The 25,554-nt window shown below is 31.2% G+C and overlaps 1 protein-coding gene across 3 annotated transcripts; it reads left to right on the forward strand.

Moving 5' to 3' along the window:
• Positions 1-19,064: 19,064 nt before the first annotated feature.
• LOC133698833 (serine carboxypeptidase-like 25) lies at positions 19,065-24,831 on the forward strand. Of its 3 annotated transcripts, none has more exons than XM_062121920.1 (8): positions 19,065-19,488; positions 20,657-20,860; positions 21,363-21,538; positions 21,813-22,094; positions 22,231-22,361; positions 22,468-22,563; positions 22,666-22,771; positions 24,283-24,831. In XM_062121920.1, the coding sequence occupies exons 1-8, from the start codon at positions 19,218-19,220 to the stop codon at positions 24,316-24,318; spliced, it is 1,302 nt and encodes a 433-aa protein (XP_061977904.1). In that variant the 5' UTR covers positions 19,065-19,217; the 3' UTR covers positions 24,319-24,831. The 3 variants fall into 3 exon arrangements, with proteins under 3 accessions (XP_061977904.1, XP_061977903.1, XP_061977905.1); XM_062121919.1 differs by lacking the exon at positions 24,283-24,831 and adding an exon at positions 23,192-23,573; XM_062121921.1 differs by lacking the exons at positions 20,657-20,860; positions 24,283-24,831 and adding an exon at positions 23,192-23,573.
• Positions 24,832-25,554: the final 723 nt, after the last annotated feature.

Below are 25,554 nucleotides of genomic sequence, written 5' to 3' on the forward strand. Positions count from 1 at the left end.
TTTTGAGCATAATTTATTATATTGATTATGTAAGTATTTTATATGTTTTTTTAATGTTTATTTCCCTAAATTTTTAGGTTTTGTTAGCAGAAAACTTCACTTTTTTGTTATGGATAGTAAGATTATTCATGCAGCATGTATAGGAGCAGCTGTAACTGTGATAGCGGCAGGGGTAGCTATTATTGAACAAGAAAGAAATAGAAATTATATAGCAAGAGAACCATGTATAAATGCCATTGCTCAACGAGAATTCTATATAGATAGCATTTTGAATCAAGGTGATAGACATTACGTTGAACAAATTCGTATGAAACCAGTTGTCTTATATAAATTGTGTGATGTTCTCACAAGTCATGGCTTATTAAGATCAATTCAAAATGTGTCTATTAGGGAGCAAGTAATTGTGTTCTTACAAATTGTAGGCCAAAACCAAAGATTTCGTTTTATTAGTGGTATATACTATTGGTCTGTTGAAACTATCCATCGTTACTTTAGAATTGTTTTAAAAGCAGTTCTTAAGTTATACAAACACCTAATTAAAGACCCAGGTGATACAGTTCCAGCAGAGATATTGAATAATCGAAGATTCTATCCTTATTTTAAGGTATGAGAACAATACCAATATTTTTATACATTAATTAATTACATCTAGAAGAAAAGGTTATAAATTATTTTTTCATATTTATATAGGATTGCATGGGAGCAATTGATGGTACCCATGTTCCTGCAAATGTTCCTGTTGAGATTCAAGGAAAGTTTCGAGGTCGAAAAGAAGGAACAACACAAAATGTTTTAGCAGCTATAACTTTTGATTTGAAGTTTATATATGTTTTAGCTGGCTGGGAAGGAAGTGCACATGATTCACGGGTTTTAGACGATGCATTATCAAGACCTAGTGGTCTAAAAATTCCAGAAGGTATATAATAAAGTATTTATTATATGCAATAAACATATAAAATGTTTAATTAGCTAAAGATAGTAATAGGTTTTTTTTTCTAATTTGTAGGGAAATATTATCTTGGTGATGCTGGTTACGGTATTCGAAAAGGAATCATTTCTCCTTTTCGTGGAGTTCGATATCACTTGAACGAGTTTACTGAACATTCACCAGAAAATGAAAAGGAGCTATTTAATCTTCGACACTCTTCTTTGAGAACTGCTATTGAGCGAGGGTTTGGTATTTTGAAGAGTCGTTTTAGATCAATTGATGGAAAGTCTTTTTGGTCTTATGAAACACAAGTAGATGTTGTGCTTGCATGTTGTATTATTCATAATCACATTATGAGAGTTGATCCAAATGACTTTCTTATGGAAGAAATATGTTCGGAAAGTGAACCAATTAGACGAACAATCAACTTAAGTCAACAGGAGGAGAGGGAAGAGAATAGGGAGTGGATAACAAAAAGAGAAATGATTGCATCAACCATGTGGAATGATTATAAGACTCAAAGAAACTAGTAATTGAGTGTTAATTATATATGTTTGTTTTTATTATGTCTTGCTTGAGTTTGTATTATCTTTGTTATGTATTTGGATTGTTTGTTGACTTTATTATAATTTCTTATGTATTTTATGTATTCTCTTTTAAATATTAATTGTAGTTTTTATATTTAATTTATTAAATCTAAATATTGAATGATTATATTTTGTATAAATTTGTAACCTTTTTTTGTAGAAATGAGTACCACACAGAATGAAAAATGCAAGGGCAAGCACTTTACATGGTCTAAGCCTATGTCTCACATGCTACTTGAGATATTAGCTGAGGAGGCACTTAAAGGAAACAAACCTTCTTCCACCTTTAGAGCAGAATCTTTTGTTAAGGTGGCTACCGAAATTAGTCAAAAGTTCAACGTTCAATGCGAGCCTAAACATGTTGACAATCATCTCAAAACTGTGAAAAAAGAATGGGGAATAATAACCAAGCTTAAAAATAAAAGTGGCTTTGGTTGGGATGATTGTTTGAAGATGATTACAGTTTCGAAAGATGTTTATGATGAAGAAGTGAAGGTATGATAAATATTATACTCTTCGTAATTTTTATATTTACTTTTGTTTCCAAAATGTTATACAAGGAACTAAAAAATTTAATATTCTAAACTTTATGAACAGGCACATCCCAATCATGACAAATATCTCAACAAAAAACTTGACATGTACGAGGCAATGACAATTGTTGTTGGAAAAGATATGGCAACCGGAAATTATGCCAAATCATATGCTGATGTCAACTTGGAAGAAAACACTGAAGAGCAATCCATTTCAATTGAAAATGAAGGGGAATATGAAGAAACTTCTAAGGGAAAAGAGACATCTTCCTCTAGTACGCAAAATAGGCAACATAGGAAGAGAAATCGCATGTATGAAGATGATGGTGTTAAAAAGTTGTCTAAACAGATTGGAGATGTAGCACTTGCAATTCAAAGCCTCAGCAAAAATCAACTTGATGTTAATGCGTTGTATGCGGAAGTCATGAAAATTGAAGGCTTTGATGAGATCACTCTTGGGGAGGCATTTGATCATTTGGTCCAAAATGAAATGTTGGCAAAAGCATTTATGGCAAAAAAATGCTAATTTGAGGAAAATTTGGGTTTAGAATTTTGTGAACCAACACTACTACAGGCCTGCTTGCTAAGATGGTTTGACTATATTTAAAATTTGGGTTCAGACTATATTTGTTATTTGACAAGTATGTTTACTTGTTTAATTCGGTCTAGCATATTTATGTTTGTAATTTGAACTAATATGTATATATATGACATCGAAACTTAATATTTATGCATGATTTTGTTTGATGTTAGATATTTATATTTATTTCTTGATGCTTATTCGATATATATTAAAGGGATATTAAAGGGATAATTGCCTTTACTCGTAAAAAAAAATATTTATCCAAAAAATCCATCAAAATATTTTTTGAATCTATTTATCTTTTTAAAAAAACTTCATACCAAAAAAAAATACCCCAAATATATAACTCTTACCATAAACTAATTTGGCTTTCTTCATATGAAAAAAAAAACTTATTTTAAGCTTTTAAAATTGAAAAAAATATAGTAATAGGTTTTACTTAAAAAATATTTCACAAGCTTATTTCTATATAATATGATATGATATATTTAGTTATATTTTATAAAATAAGCTATATATGAATATATATTATAATAAAAAAAATTCATCATTATACTTTTTAGATTTCATTCTTTTATTGTAAGTGATTAAATATTTATATTAAATATTATATATATATTAGATAAACTTGAAAAAAAAATTAATTCATTAATAAATTATTTTCCAGTTTCTTTTCCATAATATAACCAAACACTGGAAAGTGTTTTCCAGTTTATTTTCCATAACACTACCAAACATCGGAATTCACTTTCCAAGAATTCATTTTCCCCGGAATTTACTTTCTAAAAGGAAACAACTTTCCTGCAAACAAACGGAGCGTAAGTCTTAAAACATTGATGGAGAATTAGTTAATCCGAAAGGCATCACCAAGAACTCATAACTTAGAATGAGCTTAGAAAACACCTTGTATTCATACATTTCATCTGCTAATTCATCAACCAAATGAATGCAAAATTTATCTATAAAAGTCTATTTGTTTATATCATAATAGTCTATGCATATTCTCTAAGAACCATTTATTTTTCTTAAAAAAAAAAACTAGAGAAGAAAATGGGCTTTAACTAGGTTATATTACTCATGCTTCTAAAAATTCTTTAATTGTGATTTCAGAACCTCTCTAGAATCTTAAACTAACCTTTGAATTGCATCATCTAATTGGCTATTTTTCTCAGCCTAGCTAGTACGTATTTGAAGAATGGTAAGACGTTTACTTATGTGCTCCCCATCGTATGTTTCCAACTCTTCCTTAACACTATAAATTTGAATTGAAATATCATTTGAGTTAAAATACGTTAGGGTTATCAGTTATCACCGATTATTCCATGATTTGTAAGCATACATACATTAGCTGACTGGCTCCTGGGCTATGTGTCAGCATCTTATGGCCCATGAGTTTTTGACTGTGCCCTCACTCGTTTTCTTCTCCCTCGCACCACTACTTCATTGCTTGCTGTTGAAACAGCACCCATTGTCAATGGCCACCCATAAGCACCGTTACAGTGTTATACTCAATCTTAGACATCCAACTTTCTTGGACAGAATTTACGTTTTCTTCCTAGTTAATTTTCTTTACCGCCTGATTTTCCATTACAGCTGTTTTGATCTTCGAGATTTGGCATCCTTATGATTAATACTTGATTAAACACGCGTGTTTTCAAGGGGAATGATCAAAGAATATCTCATTTGCATGGATTGTTGTAATCCACAACCCATTGGACCATGCATAAACAAATTAGGATTCCTTGAATTTGATAAGCTGCCTGGTCAAAACTGCATTAAAGAAACTGCTCTGGCATCATTGCTTCTCCTTACATGGCCCTAGTAGTAATCCAGGGATCTAGGAGATAGATACTACCAAAGCAAGGAGACCCCATTAATTATCCTTGAGTTAGAAGCGAGGGAGTCTTTAATTTTGACTTGTACTCTTATTTACGTGGTGGGGTTGATGTGCATAAATCTCAAGAGAGAATAATTTTGATGCACACGTGTGTGAATTTAATGAGAATACATCATCACAAGATCCCAAGATAATTGAGTTCTTGTCTTAACTTATGAATAAAATCTCAACCTTGACCACTCTCCCTGTTTTCATGGCCACAATTGTAGTGAAGGTCTTTTCTTGTGGCAATATAAATTGATGGCAAGACCTTTAGATTAGCCAGTATTTGTCTCTGGCTAGCTTTTTCTTGATCGGGTTCTTGCTCCTTGCTGTCTTCTTTCAGATAATAATGATCCAATAATCCAAGAACTGACTAATTGTCAGGTTGGATGAAAGTAATGACAATATTTCTGATTAAGTTACACCCCGAGTTGTAACTAGCCAGCCTAGCTAGTGTTTTTTCTTTGAAAGAAAGGTGTTACTAATTTCCCGTCCACCAATTACTAATTCAACTTTATAGCATATTGGGGGACCAAATTATTAACCTTATTTTATATTTTTGAATTACAACTAAAAGTCTATATTATAAAACTCCTTAAAACATATAATGTATTTATGTACATCATAATAAACTGAAAATTATGTTTTTTATTTTATAATATTGTAGAATTAAATCTTGAAATTTAAAATTATAAATTAAAATTAATACCATAGAATGGTGTAAAAGTTTAATTTTTATTTTATAACAAAATTTGTTTAAGGTCCATAAATTTGATTGTGAAACTTATTCACAATTTTATCTATTTTATAGTTATGAGATATACAATGATCACAACCATAATTTTGCATAATACCGACGAAATAATCTGTTGGTATTTAAATATTGATTTTGTCGAGAAAACAATTATTGAGAATCACGTATAGTAAATGATTATCGGAAAATATATTGTCAGTGATTTTTATTCTATTGATCATTTTATCAATATAATCACCAATGAATTTATAGATAAAAAAAACATGCTAAACAAAAAAAATTACTAGCATAATTTCATCGGTAATTCTAGCAATGAGTATGGCATATCACAGATAGAGCATACCATTTGTAATTCCATTGATGATTTAATTCATATTACTGATAACATTATCTCATCGGTAATTTACATATTGTTAGTGGCATTTCCTGTAATATTTTTGAACTCCTAGGAACTTTTTAAGGGCTTTTGTTTATCGGTAATTTTATCTGTAATGGTCAATGACAAAATCTTGTAATGTTTTTCAACTCTCTGAAACTTTCTAAGGGATTTAGTCTGTCAATAATTCTGTAATTATTTTTTAAATGAAAATAAACAAAATATAAAAAATGAAAAGAAATAAAACTAAAATACAAGAACCAAATAAGGCCCCGTTGTTTGCTGGAAAGTAGTTTCCTTTTGGAAAATGAATTCCGGGGAAAGTGAATTCCGAGAAAGTGAATTCCTGGAAAGTATTTTTTGATATTTGGTAGTGTAATGAAAAATAAGTTGGAAAACACTTTCCAGTGTTTGGTTATGTCATGGAAAATGAGCTAGAAAATAACTTATTAATGTTTTATTTTTCTCAAGTTTATTAAAATAATGATGAACAAATCTTACAAGTTAAAAAGTTGAATGAGAATGAAATTGAAGAAAAATATAATTCATAAATTATCCCAAATAAAATAAATAATAATCAAAATAATAGAGATCAAATCTAAAAAATTTTAAAAAATAAAAGATGAAGAAATTAAAATAATAATAATTAACATTTCATAAATTATTTCAAATAAAATAAGTAACAATCAAAACAATGAGGACCAAATTTGATAGATAAAAAAATTCAATAAAAAAATGATAAGGAAAAAACAAATAGCAATTATAAAAATAAGGACTAAAGTTAATATAAAAATTAAATTTTAAGAGATGAAATTGAAAAATAAATATTCAAAACAAATTATATATAGCAATCAAAAGTTTGAGGATTAAATTTGATATAATCAACAAATAATGACATTTCTAAATTTTTCACAACTTCCGGAAAGTGTTTTCCGCCCAAATTTTTCAGGAAAACACTTTCCTGAAAACCAAGCCAAATTTTCCTTTGACTGGAAAGTGTTTTCCGTTGACCAACTTTTCTAATGGCAAACAAACACAGGAAAGTTTGGAAAGTGGTTTCCGGGAACCACTTTTCAGAAAACAAACACAACCAAAAGAAAAAACATTTTTCTGGAAACCAAACTAAATTTTTCTTTGACTGGAAAGTGTTTTCCGTTGACCAGAAAGTGTTTCCATTGACTGGAAAATGTTTTCTGTTGACCAGAAAGTGTTTTCCATTGACCAACTTTTCTAATGACAAACAAACACATGAAAGTTTGGAAAGTGGTTTCCCGGAAAGTAGTTTCCGGAAAACAAACATGGCCTTATTATTAATTTAAAAATTATTAGTTTGAATATAATTTATTTAGAGAACAGAAGCTAGAGGAGGTGGATTTTCGTCGGGACTTGGTAGGCAAGGTAGACCACATGTACCATCGAGTTTTGACAATAGCTTCATGTACAATCACCTAATGACCATCTTAGCAGTAAACTGCGTTGCCTGAGATTCAACTTGTTCTCATACAATTGCCTGGATGGTTAAAGATCGGGAGCTCAAACCCGATTGTGAGGAACCAACGATTGATACACTACGACTCATCCACATATCCTTAGTTGTAGTGTTTGAAATACCGTAAACCCAATTTCTATTAGGTCCATCAGACGATTCAGCCTCCATCCACAAATCCAATCGAGTTCACGATAGGTGGAAGGATCCTCCTCATATTTCTCCTGAAATCAAGTGGTATACGTTTCCTAAAAAAAAACTAGTCAGCTAATTAAAAAATTAATAACTTAAGAAAAAAATAGTTGTAATCTAACTTACCATGAACTTTTGAGCTTGGCTATCCATGAGTCACTACACCCTTTTTTGACAGTCATCATTTCACATGCGAGTTTCTATAAAAAATTGCATTAGTCTTGATTTGCTTCCAAAAACTTTAGCATGCAAAAGGAAGCTATTGCTAGTTAAATATTTTTCATATAGAACCACAGCTAAAAAAAATATGTAATAAACAAGAATCTTACCATCTGCTTTGCATATGAAATGGACATAATGGATTTGCCGATGTACGTAGTAATTGAATCACGAATCTCCTCATTTCGGTTCTTCGCACCATATCACAACTACCACACAAGATGCTCAAACATCACATGCTATATATAAGCTTGCCAGATAGCCTTCGAGACGTGTGAAGGTTTGAAATCCCTTCACACAACCATGTCTCCCAAGCCTGGAAGACCTTTTTCTGGTGCATATTTTTTTTGCACCTCATACCAAAAATCACGCAACCTATAAGGTAGAAATAATTATCGGTTAAGATAATAAAAAATAAAATATGAACATTTTGAATTCAATATTACCCAGTTGTGTTGTGATTCTCTCAAACCTTCCTAGTAATAGCATTGTCAGCTCTATCATAATAAATGTTTTCCTTGCACATCAATTTTTGTAAAATAATTAGTTCATTAAAACTAAAACACTAACCAAACTAAAATAATAAAAAAATTTGTTCATGTATATACTAACCTTGAACTTTTTGAAGCATGCATCAATCATATAGTTCCATTCAAGATTTTTAAAATCCTATATCAACTAAAACAAAGACATTTCCATTGATGATTTCATCACCAATGTTATCGTGCGAGTAACCTCTACATTTGTAAACTTTAAATTCCAAATGTTCATTGCTATTAATTAGTAAAAAAAACTATCCATTTTTGTTTATTTTTTAATTGTGTAGGCGATGAAAACAAACTTACATTGAGTGATCGATCTTCTATTGAGAAATGTACTTTCTAGTATATACATCCCTCTTAGAACAAACACCCCCTTTACGATGTTGCATTGTACTCGATGAGTCTGCATCGAGAAATAGTGCATGTGTCTCAGGTGCCTAGTCATGATCGTCACCTAGTGATTTATGGTCATCAGATGTGTTGTTAGAAGAACTAACAACGCTCATACCTGTATTATTCACTAATGACATTGCCTTCATAATCTAAACAAGAATATGACATAAAAAAGGTAATAATATTCTCAATATATCTTATTTTAAAAAAAATTTGTAGCACCTCCCCTATACAGGAGACTACGCATAATTTTATTACCTTTAAATACACATCAACAAATAAAGCCATAAATCAATTGATTTTATTTATGACTACTAAAATTATAAAATTTAATTCCCAACCAACCCAATGTTAAAAGATGGAATGGAAAAAAATAGTTAAAAATGGATTAAAAAAACTCGAGTCAACTTGGCTAACTCACAAAACTTGTGACTCAAGTGATGTTTTTATTTTATTTTATAGAAAGAAAATAAAAAAAAATTATGAAGCTCAATTCTCAATCAATCTAGATTTGAAGGATGAAGTTGATAAAACAATTAATTAAAAAGAAGGACAAAAAAACAACCTGAGTCAACATGACTAACTAGCAAAACTCGCGACCGGGTCATAAGATGATAACACTATAGAAAATAAATTGAAATAAATTATGAAGTTGAATACATAGTAAACTCAATGTTGGAGAATGAAAAAAAAACTAAGTTTGAAATAAATAAAAAAATCCTCAAAAATATTGAGGACCAAAATGAAAAAGATCTTGACATTTAACTATTTATTGCTACTATAGTGAAATGCCAAATCTTTCAATATATGCTAATAATAATTAATCAGTTAAAGATATTAAATATTTATGTGCAGGGTGGAATTTATTTTCCTCATTCATAGATGGTATAACTGATTGTGTCTAAATGCAAAGAGTGTCATAAATGTGACGTTAACAAGGGCCAAAATTAGAGATGTAAAAGAGGAGTTTTTTTAGCAATTAAAAGAAATGTATAAAATAACAAAATACATAAAATATTTAGGAAAGTAGCATATTTTAGAGAGTCGCATATGACATCCACGAGTTGCAAGTGTCATTTGTGACTCTAGAAAATTAAAAATAGGTTGAAATAATTTACAAACAAAAGAGAGAGAGGGGAGAGAGAAAAAATAAGGAAAGAAAGAAAAAAACCCCGCAGACACATCAAAGCTCCGATAATGACATTGCTAACATCATTGGAAAGATATTGATGAAATGAATCCAACGACACCAAGAAAGGTCATGAACGGTGAGCAGAGTGGGCCACATTGGTTGTCCAAATGTGTCGGGGCTCATTTGCTTTCGGATGGCTTGTGAGGCACACTCCAATCATTATTGATGACCTTCCTTGATGTTGTTGGATTCATCTCATCAAGATCTTTCCAATGATACCAATGGTGTCATTATCAGAGCATTGATGTACCTCAGGTATTTTTATTTTTTTCTTTGTTTTTTTATCTTTTATCTCTCCTCCTTATAATTTGTGAAGAGAGGGGAGAGAGAAAAATAGTAAAAACTATAAAAAGATCTTAGAGACACAACGAAACTCTGGTGATGATATCACTGGTATTGTTAGAAAAATATCAACGAGACAAATCTAACGACACCAAGGAAGGTCACAAATGCTGACCAAAATGTGCCACATGAGTTGTCTGAAGGAAAATGAACCCTAATATATTTGGACAACTCATGTGGCCCTATTCAGTCATTGTTTATGACCTTCCTTGATATTGTTGGATTTGTTTCATCGATATCTTTCCAATAGTATCGATGGTGTCATTATTGGAGTTTTGTTGTGTCTTTGAGGTCTTTTTCTTTCTTTCTTTCCTTGTTTTTCTCTCTATCCTCTCTCCTTTCTCTTTGTTGTAAATTGTGTCAGTCTATTTTTAATTTTGAAGAGAGTCGCAGATAACACTTATAACTCAAAAGTTGTGGATGTCATCTACGACTCTCTAAACTATACTACTCTCCTAAACATTTTTTGTACTATTTTATTTTATCCTTTTTTTTAGTGCTAAAGTACAAAATACTATAGAAAATAGAGTATTTTTTACTCTCGTATTGTAAAAAAAAATTGATAAAATAACATGGTGCACAAAATATTTAGAGAAATAGCATAGTTTAAAGAGTTGCAGATGACATCTATAATTTGCGAGTCGTAAGTGTCATTTACGACTCTTTCAAATTGTAAAACTAAAAAACACATCATTTAATGAGAGGGGAGGGAGATAAAAAAGGAAAGAAAAAAAGAAAAAAGACCTTAGAGACACACCAAAACTTCAACGATGACACCATTAATACCGTTGGAAAGATCTCAATAAGACGAATCAAATGACACCAAGGAAGGTCATCAATGGTAACTGGAGTGGGCCACATGAGTGGACTAAAGACATGTGAGCCCTGACATCTTTGGATGACTTGTATGACCTATTATGTTCATTGTTTATGACCTTTCATGTCATTGAATTTATTTTATCGATATATTTTTCAATGGTACAATGAACGAAGTGGCTCACACGAACCGATTAAAGGTGTTCGGTCATCGTTGGTGACCTTTCTTAGTATGGTTGAATTCTTCTTGTCAATATCTTTCTAACAGTACCGGTGGTATTATCATCGAAGTTTTGGTATGCTTCCGAGATCTTTTTTTTTATCTCTCTCCTCTATCTTTATTAAATTATATGTTTATTAGTTTTGCAATTTGATGTTATTTGTGACTCTTTAAATTATGTTATTTTTTAAAATAATTTTTTACATTATTATTTTATCAGAAATCGAACCACGAACACCCAATGTTTGGGTTGAGAATTGGACCTCGGCACCCGAGTTTTAGAGAATTGATAAAACCAATCAAGAATATTAATGAAAGCTATTAATAGTGACTGACACCCAAAGATGAGTCTACTCGTTGTCTTTAAGTGATGAGTGCCTCACACTGGCCATTATTAGCTGCTTTTTTTTATATTTATAAATTTATCTCATTAAACTCTTTCTAATCATATCTAGAATGTTATTATTGTAACTTTTATTGCCATTAAAATATGGCACTTCTATATATATATGACATTTTAAAATATTGCGCTTACCACTGTTATTTTGAAAGAAAATTTTGTACAGTTGCTAAATTACCAAAACGTTTTTTAAAAAGAAATTAGAATGGGACGTGTAGCTGTTGATTTGACAAAAAAAAAAAAAACCATGAAAAAGATACCTCATTAATTCCTTTCTATTAAGAAAGAAATTTCCCGCATTGATAAAAGAATTTGGAACAAGTAAAAGATGGAGACGCAGAGAGCAGTTAACAAAGATGAAATCAAGATTCAGGGTGGCTTGAGGGTTAGGAGATTCAGGGTTATTTTAATTTTTTTTGTTTTTTTGGTTTTTTATGCTTTTATGGGTTTTTTTTTGTTTAATTTAGTTTGTTAATGATAATTTTTTTTTTTAGTTATCAGACTTTCATGATACGGATCCCGAGTTTAACGGGTTAACTTAGTTTGTCGAGTTAACTTAGAATTTTATTTTTTTTGCTTTTTTTCTTTTTAATTAAATTTTTTCATTTAGTTTAGTTTGTTAATGTTAAATTTCTTTCTATTTAATTATCAGACTTTCATGACACGTATCCCGAGCTTGATAGGTTAACCCAGTTAATTATGGGTTAACCCGTCAAATTTTTTTTCTTCTATTAGTTATCAAACTTTCATGACGCGAATCTAAGGTTTGACGGGTTAACCTGGTTTGAAGGGTTAACTCAGTTAATTCAGATTTTTTTTCTTTTTCTTCATTAGTTTTTTTTTCTTCATGTTGGTTTTTTTCTTTGTTTTTTTTTAATTAATCTTTTTAATTGTCATACTTTTATGACACATCCTTGCAGCCAGACCCACATCCAAGGCTCTTGGGTTCGATGTTGCAACCAAACTCACTTAAACTTAAGTCATGTAAGTTTAATATTATTATAAATATTACTCTTGGGTCAAGAGTTGCAGCTAGACCAAAGGCTCTTGGTATATCTTTACAAAAAGACATAACACTCTTAGATCTTAGCCTTTTTTGATATTTTTTATGCAAGAAAAAAAATAACCTGTGGCGTATGCCTTTGTTTTGTTTTGTTTTTTTCCTTTTCCTTTTTAAGCCTTTTACTGTAGACTGCACAGTGCAGTCCACAGTGAAAAAGCTGATGCCTTTAGTTCCTTTTTTTTATCTTTTTTTCTTCTTTTTTTCTTCTTTAATTATTCTTTTAATTTAGTTTCTTAATATTAAATTTTTTCTGTTTAATTATTAGATTTTCATGACACAGATCCCAGGTTTGACGGGTTAACCTATTTGATTCAAATTGTTTTTTTTTTCCTCATTAGTTTTGTTCTTCCGATTTCATCTTTTAATATTGTATGCAGTTCACGGTAAAAAGGCTGATGCTTTTAGTTTTTTTTTTGCTTTTTTTTATGCCTTTTACTATGAACTGCACAGTACAATCCACGGCGAAAAGGTTGATATCTTATTTTTTTTCTTTTTAATTAACTTTTTTTATTTAGTTTGTTGATATTAAAAAAAATTTTATTTAATTATCAGACTTTCATGACACGGATCTCAGGTTTGACAGGTTAACTCAGTTAATTCAATTTTTTTTTTCTTCATGTTTCTTTGTTTTTTTCTTTTTAATTAATCTATTTAAGTATCACACTTTTATGACACAACCTTGCAGCGAGACCCATATTCAAGACTATTGGATTTGGTATTGCAGCCAGATCCACTTAAACTTGGGTATTTTAAGTTTAATGTTATTGTAAATATTACTCTTGGATCAAGCGTTACAGTCAAATCTAAGACTCTTTGATATAATTTTGCAAAAAAACCTAATACTTTTAAATCTTGATTTTTTTTAATATTTTTTTATACAAAAAAATTAACCCACAACATCACGCGGGTCATGTAACGCGTGGGGAAAGCACTGTAGCTTTCCCCACATGTTTTTTTATTTCAAAGTTGAACCAACCTTTACCAAGCAATTAAGACCACACCAAGAAAACAACACCCCTCTATCCAAACACAACCCAAGACGGAAAATTCAAGCTCAAACATAAAACAGCATCTGTGAGACACCAAAGTTGTGCTATACTCACAAAGCCACAAGCACCAAAAATTAAAAAAACAAAGTAAAGCCTTAAACTTTATTCGAGCAAGAAAAAGACCCAAAACAAGAAAAATAATTATCAGTGCTAAAAAACTGAATTAAGACTAATTAAGCAAAACCCAGATGGTGGAATGAAGTATTTTTTTCAAAATTACTAATTAAGCAAAAACCTAGATGGTGGAATGAAATATTTTTTTAAAATTTTCTTTGTTGAATTCTTTTTTTAATATTAAATTGGTTGAGAATTTAACTTTAAATTTTCTCATGAATTACTACAATGTTTTACTACATAGTTTTTTTTTATGAATTTTTTTTAAATGGTCTTTATTGATTTTACTTCGTAGGTTTTTTTTTTAAAATACTGTAGATTGTTACAATGTTTCCTCACATGGTTTTTGTTTTGCTACAGTGTTTCCCCACAAGTTTTTTTTTCAAAATTATCTTTATTGATTTTTTTTTAATATTGAGCTGGTTAAGAATTTAGCTTTAACTTTCCTCACATGTTTTTTTCTCTATTTTCTTCATTTTTTTGCTTTTTTTCCCCTAAATTGTCTTCTTCTTCTTCTTCTTCTTTTCATTTTTTTAGAATTATTTTTGTTGATTTTATTTTTTTAATATGGAGCTGGTTGAAAATTTAGCTTTGTAGTTTTTCTTCTTTAAAACATTGTGAATTGCTACAGTGTTTCACCACATGATATTTTTTTCCTTTTTTATGATTTTTTTTCATATTGAGCTGGTTGAGAATTTAGCTTCGTAGTTTTTTCCTTTAAAACATTATGGATTGCTATAGTGTTCCCTCACAAGATTTTTTTGTTATGATTTTTTTTAAAATTATCTTTATTGATTTTATTATTTTTAATATTGAGCCGGTTAAGAATTACAACTGTAGATTTCCTTATGGAATAGATTGCTATAGTGTTTCTTTAGCTTTGTAATTTTTTTTCCTTTAAAATACTGTAGATTGCTATAGTGTTTTTTCATAAGATTTTTTTTATGATATTTTGTTTTTTTCCAAAATTGTGTTTGTCGATTTTTTTTTTCATATTGAGCTGGTTGAGAATTTAGCTTCGAATTTATTTTCTTTAAAACACTGTGGATTGCTACAGTGTTTCCCCACATAATTTTTTTTTGTTATGATTTTTTTAAAAATTATCTTTATCGATTTTATTATTTTTAATATTGAGCTGGTTAAGAATTATAACTATAGATTTTCTCATGAAATAGATTGCTACAGTGTTTCTTGCATGATTTTTTTTCCTTTTGTTTTGATTTTTTCTAAAATTTTCTTTGTTAATTTTATTTTTTTAATATTAAGCTGGTTAAGAATTTAGCTTCGTAGTTTTTTCCTTGAAAACATTGTGAATTGCAACAACTTTTCTTCATATAATTTTTTTAAAATTTTTTTTCACAAATTAACCCACGACAATGCACAAGCATGCCACAAGCCCGCAACATCAAACATTTTTTTTTCTTCATATTGAGCTGATTGAGAATTTTGCTTCGTAGTTTTTTTTAAAAAAAAACACTATGGATTGTTACAGTATTTCCCCACATGGTTTTTGTTTTGCTACAGTGTTTCCCCACATTTTTTTTTCAAAATTATCTTTGTCGATTTTTTTTAATATTGAGCTGATTGGGAATTTAGTTTTAACTTTCCCCCAATATTGTTTTTTTCATTTTTCCATTTGTTTTTGCTTCCCCCCCCCCCCAAAAAAAAAAAATTGTCACCTTTTTTTATTTTTTTGTGTTTTTTTTTCAGAATTGTTTTTATTGATTTTATTTTTTTAATATTGAGGTGGTTGAAAATTTAGTTTTGTAGTTTTGTTTTTAAACACCATGGATTGCTACAGTATTCCCCCACATGATTTTTTTTAAAATTATTTTTATTGATTTTATTATTTTTAATAATGAGCTGGTTGAAAATTACAACTGTAGATTTCCTTATGAAACACTATAGATTGCTACAAGATTTCCCTACATGGTTTTTTGTTCATTTGTTTTTTTTGTTATTACTATTTCCAAAATTTTCTTTGTTGATTTTATTTTGTTAATATTAAGCTGATTAAAAATTTAGCTTTGTAGTTTTTTTCTTGAAAACATTATGAATTGCAACAGTTTTTTTCTAATATAATTTTTTTTCTACAAACCCACTACGACGTACAAACATGCCATAAGCCCGTGGCATCGCGCGGGCATGGCATCTAGTTAACATTAAAACACGTATGAAAATCAGTGTCAACATACTAACATATTAAATTTCACTTCAATAATAAAATCATGTTTTTTTAATGCCATAAGTTAGAGTTAATTTATTCTTCTTTTAATAATTTATTAGTCATTAAAAAATTATATAGAGATACATGCATTACTTTAACATTTTTAAATAATAAAATAACTTGTTTACTCCAAGTTAAAAAAAAAAAATTAAACTCTATACCAAGAATATTTATGTCTTTATATTTTTTGAAAGTGTAAAAATATATTTTTACTCTTTAAATAAAAAAAATTAAAGCATACATTCAGCGTCATTTTTAACTTTTTAGAGTAGCTTTTTTTTTTATTAATTTCAAATTCATGAAAGGCATTTTGATATTTTTATATTGAATAATTTATTTTAATATTTAAAAAGTTGTTGCATGAACCAGCGCGCTTGTGCCCTTTGAACAACTCGTGTAGTGCCTCTCGGTTGTTAAATATGCTCTTTCGTTGTTTTGTTAGAAGTCGCGTTATGTTATCTTTCACGTGGTGCAACGCGTGTTAGTAGCATATGGATGGTTTGTCGTTATGGTTATTTTTTTCTTTTATTTTCTCTTCTCTCCCTGAAAAAGTGCATGTTGGTCATCTTTTTTAATTTTAATTTTAATCTTTATTCTTGTTGCATGTAGACATTCGGGCGAGCTGACGTGTAAAAGGGGTAAAAAAAAAAAAGAGTCGCCACCTAGTTTTGTGATAATTAGAAATCCTAACTGGTCTTCAAAAGTTTTGGGTAAGAAGTTTGTTATGTAATATGAAAGATAGATATCACCATCTACATCTTGCCAAAATTGGGTTATGACAATAAGAATTTTTTAAAGTGATTTTGCATATTGCCAAAATCCAAATGAAATTATTTTTTTTTTTCATTTCAAGCAAAGTTAAACATAGCACATCCCTAATCAAGTAATTACTAAAGCAAATTTAAACCTTTTTGGCCTAGTAGTTAAAGGAGATTTGCTTCATTAATTTACTTTTTGGGTTTAAACCTTTAGAATTTATTAAATTTTTCTAAATGAATAGACCGATATAAAAGGTATATTTTTCAAATTGTTTGGAGAGAGACTCGAGCTTAATTAATGAAGTTATCTCAAAACCACACTTACCAACAGTAAAAAGAAGAAGAAGCAATGTTGAGGACATATGATGTGAGTATAAAATACAAAATTTCATGGAAGGATCATATCAAAGATGAGCAAAGATAAAGAGTGTGATGTGATGATTTGTTATAACAACCCTTTGCTTCATACATAAACTAGATAGGTGGCTCGCGTTATGCTGTGGGCTGAGTCAAATTTTTTCTATTATAAAAAATATTTAAATAAAAATAATTTGAGTTAACCCGGATTAACTTGATTAATATGTCACCCGAGATATGAGATCGCGATAATCTGTAGGAAAAAAATAAAAAGAAATTACATAGCTCAAGGATCAATTACCTAATGTCAAAGAAAAAAACACAAGTTAACTCAGGTTAACTTGATTAACCCGCCTCTTGCAATATGAGATCGGGATAAAAAAAATAGATTTTTTTTTTAAAAAAAGACCTTACAAAAAAATGAGATTAAATAATAAAAAAAAAACTAAAAGAACCTAAGTTGACTTGACTAATCTGCACTCTAGATAACCCCGCAAAAAGAAAAGAAAAAAAATCACAAAGCTCAAGGACTAATAATTTAATTCCAAATGATAAAATTGAAAAAAATAAATTCATAAAAAAACATCAAGATAAAAAAATTAAGTGAATTCAGGTTAATTTGATTAACTCACCACCTGAGATATTAGATGGGGATAACCCCATAAAAATAAAAGTAGAACAAATAACAAAACTTAAGATCCAATAACCCAATGTTGAATGATGAATTTTTTTAAAAAAATAAAGGACCTAAAAGAAGACTGAACTTAAACCATGCCCAAGTCATAAGACTGAGATTACCCTGTAGAAAGACAAGCATGAAAAAAATTCATGAAGTAAATTTTTCATTCATAAAAAAAATTAAAAAGAAAACAAATAGCAGTCAAAACAATAAGGACCAAATCTGATATAAAAACTAAATGGAAGAAAATAATTAGGGATCAAATTGAAAAAAAAAATTAAGAAAGAAAAGGATAAAAAGAATGAGAACCAAAATTGGATAAAAAATAAAATAAAATAAAATGTAGAGAGAAAAAATAAAAAAATAAAGAAAAAGATAAGAAAATAGTAATCAAAATAATAAGGACCAAAATAAAAAAATAAAATAAAATGATGAAGGGTGAAATTGAAAAACAAATAAATCAAGGATAAAACACACAAAAAAAAACAATCAAAAGAATAAGGATCAAATTAGATAAACAAATTATATGAATTAAAATGCCTTAGGATGAAATTAAAAAAAAAACTTTTAAAAGTATTAAAAGCAAAACAAATGGTAATAAAAAGAATAAATGCCAAATTTGATAGAAATACAAACTGAAGGGCATAATTGATTTTTGAAAAGGATTGCGTGAATTTTTAGGCTACGAGGAAAAAAAATAAGAGGAAAAGAAAAATGGTTCATTGAAGCCCAACCGTACCTCCATCTTGAGAATGCCCCTCACCATCATGAATAGAACGACACACCGCTTCCAACGCTGTCACGAATGATAGAGTTTGGTATTTTTTCATTTAAGGGCAATTTTGTTACTTTACTTTTCTAAAAAAACAGAAAGATAGAAAAGCTTATTTGTGCAAATTTAATGTTTTTTTTTTTGCTTTTAAGGATATCATTGTAATTTTACTGTGCAAATAATATTGAAAAGATAAAAAAGTCACTGGACAAAAGCTGTATATCTTTATTTCTTTTAAGAGTAATAAAATCATTTTATTTTGCTAAAAAAATCCGTGTGAATCAATTTGTTTCCAATTAATTTTATAATGCCGAATAAATCCCTTGCAAATGACGATGTCACCCCTAATTGCAAGCTTCTTAGTTCTTTTGAGAAGAGTTTACTGTTTCAATGAATAATGACATAATATTTATTAATTTTTTTTAAATTGTGACACCCCTCTTAAAAAAAAAAAATCAAGCCATTTTCTTTATCTTTGAACTTTGAAACTTTGACCAAAATCAATATCTATGAAATGTTGTGAGGCTAGTGTTGTCTTTTCAAATTGTAGCAAATATTATGGGTGTCCAAATGGCTAAAATGTGGTGTTATTGAGTGATGACCGATGACATTCAAGATCATGACTTCCCTTCCCTTCCCTTCCGTCCCCTGCCTTGCCTCTCTCCTATTTAATTACACACCCCATACACACTACTAGGAAGTGACAAGCCCATTTATTTTCTTCAGTTCTGCTCCTTCTTTCCACTAATTAAGGCCATGGTCATGGCTGCAAAACAGATCTTTGTTTTCATGGTCCTTGTTTTGCTTTTGGTTGTTTTTTCTAGTGCTAGCCATCACCATGCAGTAAATGAAGTAGAAGAAGAAGCAGACAGGATATCTTCACTTCCTGGCCAGCCTAAGGTCTCTTTTCAACAATTCTCTGGCTATGTTACTGTTAACAAAGTTGTTGGTAGAGCTCTCTTCTACTGGCTCACTGAGGCTGTCCATGACCCCTCTTCTAAACCCTTGGTTGTTTGGCTCAATGGAGGTCAGACCCCTTCTGCTCTCTCCTTCTCTCTACATATGTCTCTATGCATCACTAGTTTTATTTTCTGTTACTGTTGTATTGGTCACTAGTGATCCATGCTCATTCATGCTCAAAAAACACTTTAGTGGTTCTTGCTGTCAACGTGCATTCTCTTGTATTTGGTACAAGAATTAATATTGTCTTTGTTTCTCATCTTTAAGTCCAGAAACAGAAAACTTTTCTTTGTTGCCGACATGACAATGAATGATGAAGATTTTAGATTCTTCTAGGAGTACAGAGTACTAGTTATCTTTTGAAGTTGCTATTTACTTCGTACTTGCAATTCTTGAACACCTGTTTTGTTCTTTGGAACTCGAAACTCCTCCAAAGAAACAGTAAAGAGGCATGGAAGTTTAACTCATTTGCTTTTCTCTAGTTAATTTGCTGGAGAAAAAACTAGGAAGAAAAGAAAAGAGGGAGTGGCCAGTGCCCACATGAAGGGCAAACGTGGCCCACCAATGGCTAAAAATGATGACCCAACTACTCATAAATGATGGGATGCCTAAGCTCTTTCTCCCCTTTATTAACCACCGATGAGAAAGCAGAAAAAAAATTGATACCTTGAAAAAGCTAAAGAAAAAATAATAATAAAAGAAAGAAAAATCATAACGCAAGAATACAAAAAATAAACAATTACATGTCTAAATACACGAACTCTCTGAGTCTCCTGCATGGAGTGATCAGAAAGATAAATGCTTGAAAGCAACCAAAAAGAGGCCTCATTATTAGGTTACAGCAATTACGATCTCATAGCCATCGTTGTCCGCTTGTGTAGGTGTACCATCAATGCATTACTAAACCAGCAAATTATAGCGTCACCCATTTTTTCTTCTCTTGCTGAACCCCACTCATTAGCTTAAATTTTACCCTCGCTACAGTTCATACACTCAACTAGTCAACTTCGCGTCACATATCTTTCTCTGAAATGAAATATTTACATCACTCTGTCTATTGGGTCGAGTCTCAGAGAAACTTTGCATGTTGAGGCACATAGAAGATGTGGAGTCGAATTTATTGGCACTACTTTTCACCATTTCTAGCAAAACCATATATTCTGGTATCTTTTTTGGGGCCCATCTCATTTAAATTATGGTCTTGATTTCATTACCTTTTACTTGTAAACAAGCAGGTCCTGGTTGCTCTTCTGTGGCATATGGTGCTTCTGAGGAAATAGGGCCGTTTAGAATCAACAAGACTGCCTCAGGATTGTACCTTAACAAGTTCTCATGGAACTCTGTGGCCAACCTCTTGTTCCTGGAAACTCCTGCTGGTGTTGGCTTCTCTTACAGCAATCGGTCCTCTGATTTGCTTGATACTGGCGATATTCGCACTGGTAGAGTCATAGTTTGATAAATTATCGCTAAGTTTGTTAGTTGTTGAAGAAAGAAAGTGCGCATATAGGTTATTTTGTCGGCCATAATTTGAAAGACCAGGCAGCGCCACTACATTATAATGATGATACCGCAGGTCCTAGTGTTTATCAATGGTAGCATCGATACTTGTCAGGATATGTCCCAATCTATAATTGCATATTGCTGGATATAGTGGACCTTTGGTCCACATTTAGTGCATTTGTTAAACGGCAGAGGAAGTTTGATATAGGATTTTTAACCATTTCAGGGACTACTATGTCTTTGGATTGTCTGTAATTTGTAGTGTTCGCGTCAATATCTGAACGTAATTACTCTGGTAGTGCATAATTGAAACCTGTTGCAAGCCATTTTTGCTAACCATTCGACACTCTTCACTTTAGGAATATCTGGAGGAAATCTTATTAGCCATTGAGAAGTATGTTTTCAATTGTATTTTACTGTGATTTTTTCATCATGATTCAGCCGAGGACTCGTTGGAATTTCTGGTTGGATGGATGAATCGATTCCCACGATACAAGCACCGAGAAGTATATCTTACTGGAGAGAGTTATGCAGGCCACTATGTTCCTCAGCTGGCTAGAGAAATTATGATGTACAACAAAAGGTCCAAGCATCCAATAAATCTTAAAGGATTCATGGTAACTTTTTATCCACATAGTGGAACTCCCTAATAGCTTCATTTGCATTGCTTTATTCTCACTTGGGTGTTCTACACAATCACAACTAGACAGATCATGGACTGATCAAATTTTGTTTTTCGTAAAGGGTTTTATTCATCAGACATTATGACATGCAATGCCTGAATGTGTAGGGATATCAATTCTATAAAAGAAAAGCTAATGACTAAGTATACTTTCTTTCCCTGTGCATTGCATTCCTGCAATCAATAAATCGATATGAAATGGTATCCAGGTTGGGAATGCAGTTACGGACAACTATTATGATAACCTTGGAACAGTGACGTACTGGTGGAGCCATGCGATGATCTCTGATAAAACATATCGGCAGCTCATCAACACGTGCGATTTTCGAAGGCAGAAGGAATCAGTCGAATGTGAATCATTGTATAGTTATGCCATGGATCAAGAATTTGGAAACATTGATCAGTACAACATTTATGCACCCCCTTGTAACAACTCTGATGGTAGCACCTCTACTCATCAGAGTATTCGATTGCCTCACCATCCCTACAAGGTATGTGTAATTCGAGTTCCTATACCCAAAGTAATACTAGCAATAGTAATAGGACTATCAATTCTGAGTAAGTTTTGTCAAAATCCATATGCTATATCCTTAGGATTGATACCTTCTATTTTTCTGTAACTATCAGGTTGTCAGGCCATTGTCTGGCTATGATCCCTGTACTGAAAAATATGCTGAGATTTATTACAATAGACCAGATGTGCAGAAAGCACTCCATGCCAATGTGACCAAAACTCCTTACAAGTGGACAGCTTGCAGGTGAATTACCAGAACACTAGGCATGTATACTGTCAGTGTGCAAAAAACAATCGAAGGGAGTCATACATTTTCCTGATGAACTAAATTGATGTTTTTGTTTATACAGTGAAGTACTAAATCGTAACTGGAACGACACGGATGTTTCGGTTCTCCCAATTTACCGAGAAATGCTTGCTAGTGGATTGAGGATTTGGGTATTCAGGTGAGCTATTTTCCTTGGCTACTATAATGATCCCACAACATTATTGTTCAAATGTAATGTTTAACTGAGAATAACCTTCTCTTTTCCATTGAACTATTGCAGTGGCGACGTCGACTCAGTTGTGCCAGTTACAGCTACTAGATACTCCCTAGCTCAACTTAAATTAGCGACAAAAATTCCATGGCATCCTTGGTATGTTAAGAAGCAGGTCAGCATTCTATCCATCTTCTTTGTTTATATTGGTATGGAATTGATAGAATGTTCTAATAATAGGCTTATATTGCCCGCTAGGGAAACCTACCAGAATTAGTCCTTATTGAATGTGTTCAACAATTTGAGCGTAGAACAGAAAGTCAGAGCAATCCAGCTTACCAAACCTTGTCACCACTTGATTATTGTTTTCTTCTGTTCTTGATTCGCCCACTTTAGCATAGCTATCGGTGCCTAACATAGGATTCTGATTAAGGCTTCATCACGATAGATACAAACAAACAATGTCCTTCTTTTTAGCTGCTGAGCTTTAATCAGTACTTAGTTCATATCATGGTCAAGATATTAACGACCTGATTTTCAAACTAATTAAAGCTGTTATAATGAGTGATAAATTATTGGATGTGGTTTTGTGAAGGTGGGAGGGTGGACAGAGGTATATGAAGGGCTGACATTTGCAACAGTGAGAGGGGCTGGTCATGAAGTGCCACTTTTCAAGCCAAGAGCAGCCCTTCAGCTATTCAAATCATTTTTGAAAGGGCAGCCCCTTCCCAAGTCTTGAAAAGAAAAACCCTCCTGTATTTTAGTGAAACATGCTGTTGTTATTGGTGGAATGTAGACAAAAGGATGTCTCATTTTTAGTTGACCATTGAAACAAAATTAGTAGGAAGAAAGAGTTTGGTTGTGTAATTGCAGCAAATGGAATGGTTTGTAATTGTGCATTAATCAGTTTGAATCATGTTTTCAACAAAGATTATTTGGTGGGAATAATTGGAAAGGAAACTATTATTCTATGAACATTGACTGACTGCTCAGCATTTACTTGATTGAATTGTTATCTTTCGTCCTCGTATCATGTCTACCTTTTACATTTGCAGTCCATGTACTCTCATGACTTCACATTTGTTATTTTGTTTATGGTATAAGGTGTTTCAAGGTAAGAAAAAAAAAAGTGGTATAACCAGTGACTCTACTTTCTGAGCAACAACATAATTGTAAACACAGAGAGATAGAGATTAATGTCAATTGGTTGTGATGATGCAACAAACTATAAGTAATATTGTAGGTAGTGGTTAATCAAGTTATTCAAGTAAATAGTTTTTTTTCTTTTGAGCCCAGGAAACATCAAATTAATGCAACCATATTATTTGATAGTTTTACTTACATTTGCCTAGTATTTTGCCTATGTTGTATATATAAAATGCCTTGATATTCTTTATTTTATATTTTGAAGGCACTTTTGAATGTAAGATTCAAAAATAAGTAAATTGAAGATAATTCAGACTATGTTACAGCCTGTGTCGAACATTGACGGATTTGATCTTCAATCGATGTTTTGTGCAGAGCTTGAGCTTTAGAGATCAAAATGAAGTGATTCTAGTGGTATTAGAAAGATAACATCCATACATTTCTATACATATATGGCAAGGGAAAAAAAAGCATGAAAATCGCAGCCTTCAAAGACATATCTCGCATTTTATTAGTGTAGACTTTTGATCTTTGTGACAGATGCGACATTCCAAGAATGACAAAAGGCTGGGATGAATGGATTCGATGGGCCACTATCTCTTGACATGGCAAGAGTTTCGTCAATTTTTCTCGTAAACTGAGTTTTGCAGCTACAGTGTATCATGTATGGCAAGAACGGAATGCAAGGATCTTTGCTGGAATGTCTAGAACTTCGAATTTGGTCTTTAATCAAATCGAATGTATCATTCGTGATAAGCTTGATTTGATGAGGAATGTCGTACCAACAAATGAAAACAAAAGGATCCAACGAGCTTGGAGGGTGAATACCATAGATTCTTAATTTGTTAGTTAGCTGGTTGTATTGGTTTCCCTAAAGAATCTAGTGAGGTTTCAGTTTTATGGTCGGTGGCTAGCCTGTAGCCATCTGTTGTTTTATGTTTCTGTTATCATTGTAAATCTGGGGTATGCCCCTTATAATGTTTGTATCTTCTTCTTTTAATACATACGTCAACTTACCAAAAAAAAAAAGTAGACTTTTGATAATTCCGACTTGAATATCTTGAGTTAAAGAAGTCCATTTGATGCAAACTTAATTTTGTTGGATGCCTGACTCGAAGATATATCATCCTACTAAGTTTCAGTAGAAAAGGAGCTCATATGAGAGATATATGAGTTTTCTAAGATGACTCATAAATTCTACTGGCATACAAGTTTTGTGAAAAAAACAAGTTCAATTTACTTTTCAAGCATCCAAACCGACATCCAAGTCTTTATTTGGGTAATTTAACTTCTTTAAGTCCAAAGTCAAAACTTGAAAATTTTATACAAGACTATTTTCTTTTTTTTAGGAAAGTAGTTATTGCACTACTTAAATGTAAATTGTCTACTTAGAAAATGACTATTTTGTAGGAAACTAGGGATTAGAGTTTCCTATCAAATAAAAAGAAAGAGAGAAAGGAAGGGAGGGGCAGCCAGAAAGAGAAGAAAAACTCCACACTTTCCTCCTATACCTGAAATCATGTATTAATCTTTTCTTTTCATTAGTTTTTCGATAGACATGTGATTAGTACTTAAAAGTATATTTTTATCAAGGTTTTAAATCATTATTTTGCACTTGAAGTATCAATAACTCCTTAACTAGAGCATATTTTATAATAGTAAGTCTGATAATATAAGATAGCTTTAATTTATGGTAAATGCTCATTTTAAATGCAGGAATATTTCACAATTTAAATGATTGATTAATGTGATTAACTATTGAAAGTGAAAGGACAAAGAAAAAGCTAAGCTTAGAAAAGAGATGCTGATTCA

This window comes from Populus nigra, chromosome 7 (assembly GCF_951802175.1).
Source record: "Populus nigra chromosome 7, ddPopNigr1.1, whole genome shotgun sequence".
Lineage (NCBI taxonomy): Eukaryota > Viridiplantae > Streptophyta > Magnoliopsida > Malpighiales > Salicaceae > Populus > Populus nigra.

Coding starts and splice junctions, on each gene's coding strand:
- LOC133698833 (XM_062121919.1), top strand. CDS start 19,218: ATGGTCATGGCTGCAAAACAGATCTTTGTTTTCATGGTCCTTGTTTTG. Junction 19,489..20,656: donor GGTTGTTTGGCTCAATGGAG/GTCAGACCCCTT, acceptor GTAAACAAGCAG/GTCCTGGTTGCTCTTCTGTG. Junction 22,564..22,665: donor TTGAGGATTTGGGTATTCAG/GTGAGCTATTTT, acceptor GAACTATTGCAG/TGGCGACGTCGACTCAGTTG.